Below are 13513 nucleotides of genomic sequence, written 5' to 3'. Positions count from 1 at the left end.
AAGCTCAAACTTGTCTTACCAATTCTTCACAAATTCATTGTTTCTTTGTCTGAAAGGTGTAAAAGCTATCTGTTTTGGTCACTTCTTTGAGCCTCACATATTTGGGGCTCCTGTAGGTATGACATTAAATTTAGTTTTCTCCTGTTAATCCACTTCCTGTCGATCTAAGTGTTAGACCAGCCAAAGGGCCTAGAAGGGAAGAAGGGACAAGTTTTCCTCCCTGGCAGTCCCTGGTGGCCGCAGGATGAAACCTTGGCGTGCCTGCCCGGTCGGTGTCTGAATCACAGCACTGGGGAAGGGACACGCGTCAGGGACTTTCACAGGGGACAGGCAGCGCTCCCCGAGGCTGCCCCTCAGGGCCCCACCTGAATCCAAGATGGCTGCCTGGCCATATCTCCCAGGAGCCAAGGGCCAGAGGCAACCGTACTGAACAGAAGGCTATTTGGTAAGTGAGCTGTCATGGGAAAACCATGGCTCCCCTGAGCACTGACCATGGCAGTGATGAACATGCTGTGCAAAGCACCCCTTAATCGTCACACTTCTACTAGTGACATTTCATAAACGGGAGCCAGGAGTCCTAGGGTAGGGTCTGGCTTTGGGATATGGGCGGGTCCTTTTCTCTCTCCAGGCCTCAGTTTCCTCATCTCAATGACAGACTGCCCATGATGTACCCGCTGCCAAGGGCGGTGTGTTTGGGGGCCACCTCTGCCCCAGGGCCCCCGCCAGTGACTGCTGTCTCCGCCCTTCCGTACCTTTAAGAAAACTGCTCAGGCACATGCTTCACTCATGAAAATTGTTTCTCATCAGAGGCAGCTCGGGCCTCTCTGGCAGGAGCCCAAACCAGGCAAGTTTCAATAAATGTCCGGAAGCCCAAGACCAAATCTGCAGTCCAAGTCCTCCATAGAGGACCCTGCAGCTGGCCGTTGACGTGGGCTGATTCACACGATGTCCTGGAGGGGGGTCAGGGGAATGAGGGAATCTGGTTCTCCTGCCTTGACAAGCAGTGGCTGGAATGGAACTTCAGAGACACGGCAGGGAGGTGACCCCTAGCAGTGGGCACATCCCAGGAGAGGCGACCCCCAGGGGCCACCGCTGGCCAAGAACAGAACCCAGCTTTCCTGACAGAAACATAACCCGGCAGCCAACAGGCTGGCCAAGGCCCTGCCACAAATCCCCGGGCCATTTACCTGGCCAGGCACATTCTGCCTGATGCCAGGAAGTTTGAGCCAAGGAGGATTTTCAAAAAGCTCACTGAGATGCTCTAAGTTAAAGGAGCCAGACAAATTCCAGACAGGTTTGGTTTACACAGTTGCCACAATGTCTATAAGGGCTTGACTTGCACACTCAAGGCCACCCTGGGAGCTCACAGCAATCCCAGAGATGGGCACGAGAGAGGCTGGACATTCCATTTTCCAGATGAGGGGACAAGCTCAGAGAGGTTAACCACTTGTCGGGTTGCACAGCAAGAGAGTGGCTGAGCTGAGGTCACTTTAGTCTCTGACCTCCTGAGTGCATGTTCTCCCCACCACAGGAAAATACAAGGTGATGCACATTTTCAGGTCATTCTGCCCTTGGAGATTGTGTCCTACCTCGTATGCACCCACGTGACCATGCCCTACGGAGTATCTTCTGGGGAGCCCCACCTTCTCCAAGGCTGCTTCCAGGGAGGAGCTGCAGTCCGGGAGGAAGGTCACCATGTCCCTCAGCTGCTCCGAGTACTCCTCCAATGAGGTCAGGTTGCCTCCGTGGGCACCAAACTCGTACTTCCGGAACTAGGGACACCCTGTCCTGGGGGGAAGCTCATAGTTCCAGAATCAAGATGGCCCCTGACCATGCATTTTTAAAAAGAATGGGGGTTGGGGTCCCTGGGTGGCGCAGTTGGTTAGGCCTCTGACTCTTGATTTCGGCTCAGATTCATGAGTTTGAGCCCCATGTCGGACTCCGCACTGACAGTGTGGAGCCTGCTTGGGATTCTCTCTCTCTCTCTCTCTCTCTCTCTCTCTCTGCTCTTCTCCCACTTGTGCTCTCTCTCAAAAATAAATAAATAAACTTAAACAAATCTTTTAAAAAAAGAGACTTTTCTGTAGAATTAAAATATTATGGTTTTAAGCCAGTTCTTTATTCACTCCAAAATTATTTTGTTGAGCCATTCCTCTGTGCCAAGCACAAGCCAGGTGATGGGACAACAGTGACAGAGAGGACATTGGCCCAGCCCATAAGAAGTATGCAATCCTACGTTGGCGGTGAGACTGCACTGAAAACAAATACTTGCAACACAGAGCAGTGAGTGTTAACAGTATGGGTGGAGGAGTGACCCACGGAAGGGAGGAATTCACTCTCCCCCACAAAGGGGAAGGTGCTGGAGCTGGATCCTGAGGGATGAATAGGAGTTCACCAGCTGAACAAGGAGGAAAGCACATCCTAGGCAGAGGGAACAGTATGTGAACAGCATGGAGGCATCAAACATGTGACACCCCGTGCGATCTGCTCTAAGCGTCCCCCAGATGGTAGCCTAGGGGGTGCTAGGAAAAAAAACAGAAGGAGCTGACCTCAGGTCTGGGTGGGGTCTCTGAAGGACTCTCCTAGCCCAGAGTCCACAAAATGGTAGCAGCAGAATGTTCGGGGGGAGCTTTCTCTCTGGGGAGATGGCTGGGGATGGCTGGAGTGTCATGGGGGAAGGGAGACACTGAGCCAGGGCCTGGTCACTACAGGTGACCAGGTATCAGGCCAAGGTGCAAGTCATGGGAAGGCACTGAAGAGTTTATTTATTTATTTATTTATGTTTTAAAAATTATTTATTTATTTTTGAGAGAGAAGAGAGACAGAGCATGAGCAGGGAAAGGGCAGAGAGACCAAGATACACAGAATCCGTAGGAGGCTCTAAACTCCGGGCTGACAGCACAGAGCCCAATGCAGGGCTTGAACCCACAAACCATGAGATCATGACCTGAGCTGAAGTTGGATGCTTACCCAACTGAGCCACTCAGGCGCTCCATGGCACTGAAGATTTTAAATGGGGGAGTCATGTGATCAGACCTAGCATTTAGGAAAAGTCACTCAGGTGGGCGAGCAGAAGAGATGTGAGCCTGAGCTGGGGTCGTGGGAGAAAGGTGAGCTCATTGGGATGCTATGGAGGAAGCAGAATCAGTAGGCCCATTTATTCAATATGTTATATTTTCGAAGTCTGTGAGAACATACCCACAGTGTTAATAACGGCTCTCCCTGGGTAGGTACCAGTAATGCAAGTGTTTTTACTTTCTTCTTCATCCAGTGCTTCCGATTTCTGGCTTGGGTGAGGAAGTGGATGACGGGAGGTGCCAGCGGCATTTCTGCAGCCAGGGCAGGACTATCTTGGTGATCCCCAAGATTTTTCCCAGGGCAAGGGGCAGGGACAGGGACCGGGATGGGAATGGAGGGGAGGACAGCTCATCCCTGAGCAAGAGTCATGGGTGAGGCCTTGTACCGGGTACTGAGCATCCCCATGACTGGACAAAGAGGTCCCCGTTGACAGACACACCTGGCTGCTGCATGTGGCCACTCCCAAGCTTGAACCCTGGTAACCCAAGCATTTTACCTGGTGTCCAGAACAGCGTTCGGGGTAGGCAACGTCCACTTGCCTGGCTCAGTCAGGCCCAGTAGGGGCAGAGGGCCATTGTTGGCTTGGCAGAACTTTTCAAAGGCTGGAGCCGGGGACCTGTGCAGGACCACCATGCTGGCTGGTCGGAGCCCTGAGTTTGGTGAGAGAAGGGACACAGGCATAGTCGGTTGCCTCTTGGTAGAGCCTTTCAATTTTAGCTCTTTATCGTAGCACAGCACAGAAAAATGCCCATAAGTGTACAACTTGATGAATATGTAACCGACACCCAGGTCAAGAAACAACATTATCAACATTCCAGAATCCCTCTATGCCCCTTATAGTTCATCAACCTAGCCTCGAAGGTGGCCGCTACCGTGACTTCTAACACCATGGGTTACTTTTGCCTGTTCTTCATATAATGGAATCATACAATGTGAGCCTTTTGAGTCTGGCCTCTGTCACTCAATCGTATGTCCGGGAGATCCATCCATACCTTTGTGTTTGACAACAGCTGGTTCATTCTCATTGCTGTGTGATATACTCATTACCACAATGTATTTACGCAATCCTGTTGTGGATGGACGTTTGAATGGCTTCCAGTTTGGGGTTATTATAAATGGTGCTGCCATGAGCATTTTAATACATGCATGTTGGGGTGCATTTCTGTCTGGCATACCCCTAGGGTTGCAGGGCATATACATGTTCAGCTAAGCGGTTTCCAGAGCGGTTGTACCAATTTATATTGCAAGTTCTTGCTTGTTCCTTATCCTCTCCAGTGCTTGCTGTTGCCTATCTTTTCCATTCCATCCACCCTGGCAGGTGGGTAGTGGCCTCACACTGCGGTTTTAATTTGCATTGCCCTGAAGACCAATGCGGTTGAGTGACTTTCATACGTTTTATTGGCCATTTGGGCATCCTTTGTGGGAAAGACACTGCTCATGTCTTTTGTCTGGGCAGATTCTTGACTGAGCAGGCTCACAGAATCCTTGACTCCCCCTCCAAGGAGGTAGGCTTACTTCAGCTGTGGGGGAAGACCCCCCCCCACTTGCATGACACCATCTCCTCTGGTCAGGAGCCCTTTTCTGGAATGGGAAGTCCTTTGACAGCTAAACCTGTGTTTGAATCCCGATTCGGCCTCTGACCAGCAGTGTGCCCCTGAGCCTTGGTATTCCCAAGGAGGAGATGGCAGTAATGACACCTGCCTCAAAGAGAACTTTGGGAGTTCATTCCTGTGTGTTAATTACCTAACACACAGGTGTAGAGGAAGTAGGGGTTGGAAGCATGAATATGGACTCTTGCATGGACATTTACAATTATGGTACTGAAGGAATATTTAATGATGGTTTGTAACATACGGTTAAAGGAACAGAACTAGATAACAAAACCGTATTTGGGGCATATTCTCCTTTTTATACAGTTCATGAGAGAAATAACTAGAAGGAAATACATCTACATGTTTATCACAGTTATCTCCTGTATCAAGACTGCGTGATATTTAATGTTCTCTTCTGTGCTTTTCTCAATTCTAAAATTTATGTAATAAATAGGTATCATTCTGTAACTGGAGGAAAAAACAAACAAGAAAACTTATGGTTTGTTTTTTTTTTTAAGGGATTATTTCCTTTAAACACACCATCCCAAAGAAAAACATAATTATGCTGCTTTTGGAGAAATAATCATGGTGACAATTCTCCTAAATGCTAGGTTGCCGTATCAACATGTGGGCATCTCTTTTCCACAATGATACTGTCTGCTAGTATTTTCTCTTTAGCTCTGATATTTTCCTTAGCTCTCTGTGCTAAGTCATTTGTAGACGTAATCACTTATATTTTATACGTAAGGAGAACAAGGCTCAAAGAGATGAAGTGACTTCACATGGCTGAGGCATGGCAGAGCCAGGATTTAAGCCTGAGACAGGGGACCGCTGAGTCCCTCTAGGGTCACCATTGGACTGCAGGCATCAGACCTTTGTAGGATGGGTCCACCACCCATTCCGGCACCTTCCTCCTCAGGGATGGTAGAAAGAAGTGGATACAAGCAGATGCAACCATCCGTACGGAAAGTTCTAGCACCAGCTTCTGCTCTAACATCCTGGAACTCATTGCCTCAAACCCTCGGTGCCTGCCAATGCTACAGACTTTGAAAATGGGGACGAGCTGGACACTCCCAGCTGCTGAAAGCCCAAGGAAGCTGACTGCATGTCTCGAGCAAGCCCAGCGTGTCTCCAAAAATAGTCTGGAGTGAGGTGGAAGGGAATCCAGCCAGCCTAGAAGCCTGGCTTTCCCTAGCCGCCTCCTTTCTTACCTCCAAAGCCTGTTGTGAGAGCAAATTGGATTTTTAATACCGCAAATCAGAGAGGTATTATGAGCACAAAGCTTCTTTGTTTCCTTTTTAATTAAACGCACTTCAGAGGGCACTGTGTTTTCATTTTGTTCATCTCCACTGCTGATGGTACCAAGTCCCCAGTTGTTCCCATTAGTAACAAGACACCAATAGAGGGCTCAGTGGTGGCTTTTGGGGGGGGGGGGTGGATGGGTGAGGGGAGGGTCTGAACTGATTCCTGTGTTGCCTGGGTCTCTCCGGCTCCATCTAAGGTCATGACAGCTTTTTCTTTGTGAGGAGAAACAAAGTGAGCCTTCTGAGTCCTTTTACCTCAAAGCAAAGTTGTCCATTCTTTTTTTTTTTTTTTTAACTTAATGATGGGAGAGGGGAAAAAAAAAAAGCACCTCTAATGTCCCTAATCTGATATAAAAGCCCTGGAAGACGTAGTCCCGAGCTGAGGTGCTCCAGCTCTTCTGCAGAATGAGCTTCTTTCCTTGTGGAACATTCCATGACAGCGGCTGACTTGGATGGTACATCTTACCCCCACGAGCTCAGTTACCCCTCCCGACAGCTCCTGAGGGAGGACTGAACTGTTACTTTCAGGGTGCAGGTGAGCTTAGAGAGGTCACACACCTTACCCACAGCTACAGCCAGAAGGAGCCAAGCTGGGACTTACATCCAGACTGGTACACTCTGCTCTCTTGGAGCCCTGAGGTGCTAGCAGGCAGTGGGGTTCAGCTGGTGTTTGCTGGTACGTCGTGTACAGGGTTGGGGAGACTATGACCCTGGTGACTCTCTACAAAGCACGCTCCCTAGGGCTCACAGCCCTGAGGGGCTCCTGCCCCGTTGACTCTGTCCTCGGCCACGTGCCTTGCTTTGCCAATGGGACGGTAGGAAGCATGACACAAGTGGGTGTTTGATACGTGCTTGGGCATTACAACCCCTCCTCCAGGAATCTTGAGCTACCCTGGAAAGAAGTTTGGCTACCACTGCTGGCGAGGCTTCCTAGCAAGAGAGAAGCATTAGGCCGGCCCCAAGTGCTCTGGGCCTCCCAGTAGACACTCCAGACATGTGAGGAAGAAGCCATCATGGATGGTCCAGCCCCAGCAGACGTGGTACCACGTGAAGCAGAAAAACCCCCGGCTAAGGCCAGCGTCATCGCAGAATATCGCTTAAGCCGGTGAGTCTGGGGTGCTTTGTTATGCAATAATAGAGAATTCTGTTGGTCCAGAAATAGCCACAGAGGCCAGATACGTCAGTGAAAACTGTCCTGCTCCAGAACTTTAAACCATGCTACTGGTTTTTCTCTTTGGCGATTCCAGTAACCGGAAGTCTTTCGTATCATGAAATTTTGCTGGGACTTGCGTCAGTGACAACTTTGATGGCTGTTTTCTCTCACAGGAACTTTCAGAGCCTTGAGTGTCACTCCTGGAAGAGACTGGGGCGACGGTGCACCCAGAGAGGAACAAAACGGGGAGACGTGGTCTGAATCAAAAACCAGATTAAAATGCTGTGTTATCTGGGGGTGCTTTTCCCCCCTGAGGGAAAACCCCTTTCATCTTCTGAGGCCATTGGCAGGTCCCCCCGTGGAGTTGGGTTGACCAAGCAGAACTGGTGGTACCGGAGCCATCTGGTAAGGTGTTCACGCCTGAGTCTGGCCCAACTGCCAGACCTGCTGGGACATTAATTAGGGACCCGAGCAAATATCATCCTGCTCTTACTTCCTGTCTCCCAGGCAGAAGCTACAAGTCTCAGGAATTCCTGGGCCCTGCACCGCTGATATTTCTAGGGATTTTCTTTCTTTCTTTTTTTTTAAACGTCTATCACTACTTACCCCCAGCCACGCTGGACATATTTCTGATGTCTGGTATCTTCTGTAGGATCAAGCTCCTTATGGCAGAGGGAAGTGTGAAGGTTATCATGCCATCTTTGAACGGGCCAGAGTCTGGGTGAAGGAAGGAGGAGGAACAAATGAGAAGCTCAGCTTCCTTGCAGGGGGCAGATTCGACGTCAGGTATCCATCACCACCCCCCACCCCCGGCCCTACCTGTCCTGGCCCGAGTGGGCATTGTTTGGAGCAAATTCTCCCCACCCTATTCCCATCCCCTTCATGTCTCAGTTTCTAGTGAGAAACTCCTAACACTTCAAGACCTTTGTCTTGACCTTTGTCTTGACCTTTGTCATGACCTTCCCCTGGCCCAGGATGTCCTCCCTCCCTCCCTCCTGAAGACCTTTCCATTCCTCGGTACAGGTTCCAATCCTCCACCTCTATGAAGCACCCAGGAGGCTCACGCCGACTGGTTGCCGGGTCTCCTTGCCCCCAGAGCATTCTTTGAGCCACTGACTTCGGCCTGATGTTTTACTGGACTCTGAACCCCTTCCTCTTTCCCGGGGAGACCCCAAGTACCCAGAGAGCAGGTTCACATCTTGGGCCTCCCGCGGTGTTACGACAGCCAAAGCACATAGCACACACCAAAAATACTTATGCTCGGATGAACAAACGACTGCATGCCACGTGCAATCACAAATGAAAGAATAGGCCAGATTTTCTATGTGTGACTTCTGTTATTTAGATCTAGGTGCCTAGAAGGAACAGATTTTATGTTTTCTTCTTTATATTCCCTGCCCCACCACCCCACCCCGCTACTCCAGGTACAGTGCCTTACAGAGATTTTTGGTGGATGAATAAAATACTGCAGATTTTTAAATACAGAGATGGTGTCAAAGCTCCAGGAAATTGCATTCAGAAAGGAATCCTGTATGTTGACTTCTTGTGAAAACTAATGAAAGGAAACCAGTTTAGTTCAGGTTATGGTTGAGTTTAAAACAGAGGAGGGAGGCCAGCAGGGGGAGCTCTCACAGCCCCAACAGGAAGACCTACACCTTACCAAGTCCAATACTACTTTAGCTACTAGTTTACTGCCCCAGCAGGAGGAGGAAAGGTCTCCTCCTCTCCTGGCAACAGCCCCGCCAATGACAGTCACAGCTCAGCCAATCAGGAGGCACTACACTTCGAACTCCCAGTTTACTCCAATGGACTTCCGGATTATAACAGCTCTCCCATCTTCCCCCTTCCCTCTGGAAAGGAGCTACCTACCTCCCTTTTGCTCCCCGGACTTGCCTCTGGCCTTGCCTGTAGTTTTGCCACAGCTTGCACGTCCTGGGATTGCAATTCTCTGCTATTTCCAAATAAACCCGTTTTTGCTGGTAAAATGGCAGGCAGTTTTCTCTTTAAGGTTAACATGCTCTAGAAAGAGGTTTCAACGTGTCAGCGGAATCTAGGGTTCGACAGATGAAGAGGCGAACGAAATGACAGAGATGAAAAGTCTAGCACAGTGCCTGGCACAAAAGTGTAGTTCAGTGTTTGTTGAATGGCTAGCTGACTGACTGCACAATGGATGAAAGCAGGATTCAAGGGTGGTGTCCCCAGGGAAGGTTCTGGACAAGCCAGATTTTCCACAGCCCTTTCTACCTAGAGAAGAACCCAGTGGGATTCCAAACCACCAATGCAGTTTTCAACTCCAATCTCGTAGGTAGAAAACCAAGCAAACCCCACGGCCATTTTAATGAAAAATTTGAGATCGTATAAAAACTTTAACAAACAAAATATAAGAAGTGTTGCCCTGGAAGGGGTAGAGGTGTGTTTTAAACTGACAGTGAGTGCTTTAATAGCCACAGAACAAAGTGCTTCGGGGACACAGAGGAGAGAACAGTTGGTCCTGCTGGGCTGAGGGGGTTGGGTGCTGGGAGGGTCAGGTGAGGTTGGATTCCATTCCCCAGTTGAAGATACTGAGTATTAAAGCAGCTGCTTTGGGAGGTCAAGCCTGAGCTTGTCTGCTGGACTGAGAGAGCCCTCCTGGACCTGGCCGGCCTGACCCCTTGGCCAAGCATCTGAGGCACCGGCTAAGGTCGTGGATGTCTGTGTTTTCCCAGGGTCACTGCAGAAATGTTAGCACCTCAGCCAGGCACTCAGCAAAGGTCGAAGAGAGAACCATTCCATAATCAAGTGGGGACAGTGGCCAGACTCCTCTGGTAATGGCCTTCACTTCATATCTAGAGGAGAGAATAGAACTTACCCCAAACCCACTGAAATGAGAGCCCTCAGTGGTACCTGTTAGCTGTCGCTCTTCATTTTTACTCTATAAGACAGCAGGTGGAAGCTGGGAGCTGGTTTGCAAATAAATTGTAGTCAAAAGACCAAAATCTGAGGGTGATTGCCTTTCCTTTCCTTTATTTATTTATTGTTTTAATATAAGTTTAAGTGGATCTAGGTCATTCCTGTAATAATGTTGCTTTGCTGGCCTGGAGATTAAATAAGTGTAGCCTGAAATCCTGCCCTGTGAAATGCATGCTGGGAGTGTGCCAGTCACCTGAATATTACCCACTGTGCATGTTGGGAGGGAAAGGAGGCTGAGAACCCCTACCCTACAGAGTCATCCCCCTTGAAGGCAGGGGCCACATGGAGCATGAAGGACATGCTCATTAGCAATTGTCAATACACCAATGACAGAGTGCCCAGTCATATAATAAATGATGGTAGCTACCACCCTACCATATATGAGAACCCACTGTTTGCCAGGCACTGTGCCAGACCCTTTACCCTCTTTGGTTTACAACCATTGGTTCTTCACCACTGCCCCACAAAAAAGACACTGTTAATCCCATTATGGACAAAGAATGGGGTCTTGGGGAGATCAAAGAAGCTCCCTAAAGTCTGATAACTATTAAGTGGTACAGCCTAAACCCCAAAATAAGTCTAAATTCATGCTTGCTTGACTGATATCTACCTTTCTATGCCTGTGTGTCTATATATCCATCCCTCCCTCCTTCCATCCATCCTCTGGTGTTAATAGGAATCACATCCTCAGTAGGAATAGCAAGGACCTTCCCCTTTTCTCCCAAAAGGTGATTCCAGAACCAGAGTTTCTTGAGTCCATATGTTCCTTTGGGGACTGAACCCTGAACTTCTCAGGCTTTCCACCAGGACCTCCAGTGAACTCACTGCTGAGTGGCCCTGCGTGGCCCAAGTGTCTCAATACCCAGTAAGGCCTTACTCTAAGTAAGGGATCTAATCATTGAGCACTAGTTGGACTCTAAGAAGCTTACCCTTCCACTGTGAATTCTTTTTTCTCTTTAGAGAGTAACAAACTATCAAGCCCACAGATATCATTCCCTAGCCTGGGATACACCAGAGAGGGGCCCACAGACCATCAATTCCTTAGAAGGACCTGACACACCCCAAAGCCCAGTATAAAAATACCTCAGCTATGCCTGTCACAGATGACTGAAATTCCACCATTAGAAAGTCATTTCTCTGCTTTACCCAAGTAATCCAATTCTAGGAATGCATGCTCCAGATGTTCTCAAACAGCCAGGTGGAATGATGGGAGCACATGGCAGCACTATTTGTAAGAGAAACAATGTAGAAACAACCTAATACAGGTTGGGTAAATACATAGAGGGCTGATTAAATAGAGGCATAGCTAAACTAGGGTACATCCATACAGCACAATGAGATACTGTGTAACCATTAAAAAGAATGAGGCTACTCTATACACCCGGTGTGAAACAATCTCCCAAAGACATAAAATGAACAAGGTAAGGTAAAGGATTCTATGTTGAATAACACACCCATGATCCATTCAAATGCATGTAAACTATCTCTGTAAAGATGGAAAAGAGCTTGATATCAGTTGTGGCCGCAGAGAGGGAAATTAGGTGGATGGGGTCCTGAGCAGGAGCAGTGGCTGCCACACTGTATTTTAGGTGAGTGGTGCCCTCTGGAGTTGTGCTAGGGGGTGGCCCTGACGGAAGAGGGATTTTCTGCTCTTTATCCTTCCTACAACTTTCAATAGGACAACATGTAAGTATCACATAATTTAAAAACTGGAACTTAATTTAAACATATATAAGGAAGGTAGGATCATATCCTTTTTAAGTAACCTCTACACCCACTGTGGGGCTTGAACTCACAACCTTGAGATCCGGGATCGCATGTTCAACCTTGAGATCCGGGATCGACTGAGCCAGCCAGGCACCCTAGGTCATTCCTTATACTTCTGTCATGAGTTTTTTCATTCATTTGGTAAATATTTATTTAGTCCTTACCATGTGGGTGGAATGTGCTGAGCACACAGAGGTGAGTAAAGCAGAACTTATCCCCATTAAAGGGCATGTATGCCTGGGGCACCTGGGTGGGTCAGTCGGTTAAGCCTCTGACTCTTGGTTTTGGCTGCACTCGTGATCTCATGGTTCATGAGTTTGAGCCCTGCATCGGGCTCTGTGCTGACAGAGTGGAGCCTGCTTGGGATTCTCTCTCCTTCTCTCTCTCTGCCCCTCCATCCCTCCCTCTCTCAAAATAAATAAATAAACTTAAAAAAATAGAAAAATAAAAGGCATGCATGCCTGGGAGTGTGGACACCATGGTGATAATAATGACAGCTGTCGCTTACTGGGTGCCTGCTAGGCACTTAGTATCCAGACACTATCCCTCATCCACCTGCCATTCAACAGGCATTGCAGTACAGAGCACAGATTAGGGGGTAGGCTGTCTGGATTCCAAGCCTGCCTCTACACTCAGGAGGGGATCATATTCACCTCCCTGTGCCTATTTTCTCATCTGTAAACAGGGACTCATAACAATATGTATCCCACTGAGTTGTGGTAAGGATTAAATGAGCTAACACACGTGAGATTCTTAGAACAATTTCTGGCTGGGTGCACAGTTAGCACCACAAAAGCGTTGCCTGTTTACCGCTCCTCACCCAGCGTGCTGCACATACTGTAGGGAATAAGACAGCCACAGCCCACGCTCACAGGGGGTTTGCCATCCCCAGAGACAGACATTAAGCACATAATTACCACTGTATCTATCTTCAGTAGCTATAACACCATGTGCTGAGCACTCCTGGGCCACGTGGACTACAAGTGGAGGAGGAAAAGAAGCTCAGTCTAACAGGAAGAGTAGGGGTCAGACTAGCAGACAGGTGGGGAGGGGGCACTGTAGGTCAGGGGACAGCATGAGCAAAAGCAGGGAGGCATGGGAAGGAAACCAGCTTCCTGTGCCACTGGAATGTTTGATGTCAGGGAGGAGATAGGGGAGTAGGAGCCGGGATGGGGCAGTGGCCAGCTCGTGGGCGATCCAAGAACGATGGGAAATCAAGAAGGTGTTAGGCAGTAGAGTGACTTGGTAAGACCTACCTTTTATGAAGAAGACTCTGGCTGCAGGTGGGGGACTGGACCGCAGGGCAGGCAAAATAGGAGGCTGGTAGATGAGAGGGGAGGCCAGGAGAGAGATGAGCGTACAGAAAGGCTCCCTCCTAGTATGTGCCCAGGTGGCTCAGTCAGTTAAGTATCTGACCCTTGATTTCAGCTCAGGTCATGGTCTCATGGTTCGTGAGTTCAAGCCCCATGTCAGTGCAGAGCCTGCTTTGGATTCTCTCCCTCTCCCTCTCTCTCTGCCCTTCCTCTGCTTGTGCTCGTGCTCTCTCTCTCAAAATAAATAAACTTAAAAAAAAAAAGTCTTCCTTCTAGAAAAAATCTTGAAGGAGAGACGGCACCTTAACCCTTTGTTTGCCTGGCTGGACCAGTCAGTGTGCCCTGAACAGTGCCCTG

At 48.9% G+C, this 13513-nt stretch overlaps 1 protein-coding gene and 1 long non-coding RNA gene across 2 annotated transcripts in view; one reads left to right on the top strand and one right to left on the bottom strand.

Annotated features, from left to right (window-relative positions):
* The window catches only part of DGLUCY (D-glutamate cyclase), a 47445-nt gene extending 34072 nt beyond the window's left edge, over positions 1–13373 (bottom strand). Inside the window, 5 exon segments of the mRNA XM_058740027.1 lie at positions 1590–1788; positions 3575–3728; positions 7734–7844; positions 9021–9177; positions 11160–13373. Of these exon segments, the coding sequence (XP_058596010.1) occupies positions 1590–1788; positions 3575–3728; positions 7734–7821 (441 nt within the window). The 5' untranslated portion in view covers positions 7822–7844; positions 9021–9177; positions 11160–13373.
* Positions 7802–9112, top strand: LOC131517643 (uncharacterized). Its single transcript, XR_009264724.1, has 2 exons — positions 7802–7913; positions 8552–9112. It is a non-coding gene; the product is annotated as an uncharacterized LOC131517643 (long non-coding RNA).
* Positions 13374–13513: the final 140 nt, after the last annotated feature.

This window comes from Neofelis nebulosa, chromosome 7 (assembly GCF_028018385.1).
Source record: "Neofelis nebulosa isolate mNeoNeb1 chromosome 7, mNeoNeb1.pri, whole genome shotgun sequence".
Lineage (NCBI taxonomy): Eukaryota > Metazoa > Chordata > Mammalia > Carnivora > Felidae > Neofelis > Neofelis nebulosa.
Note: the sequence above shows the minus strand (reverse complement) of the source record. Positions and strands in the feature narration are given on the sequence as shown.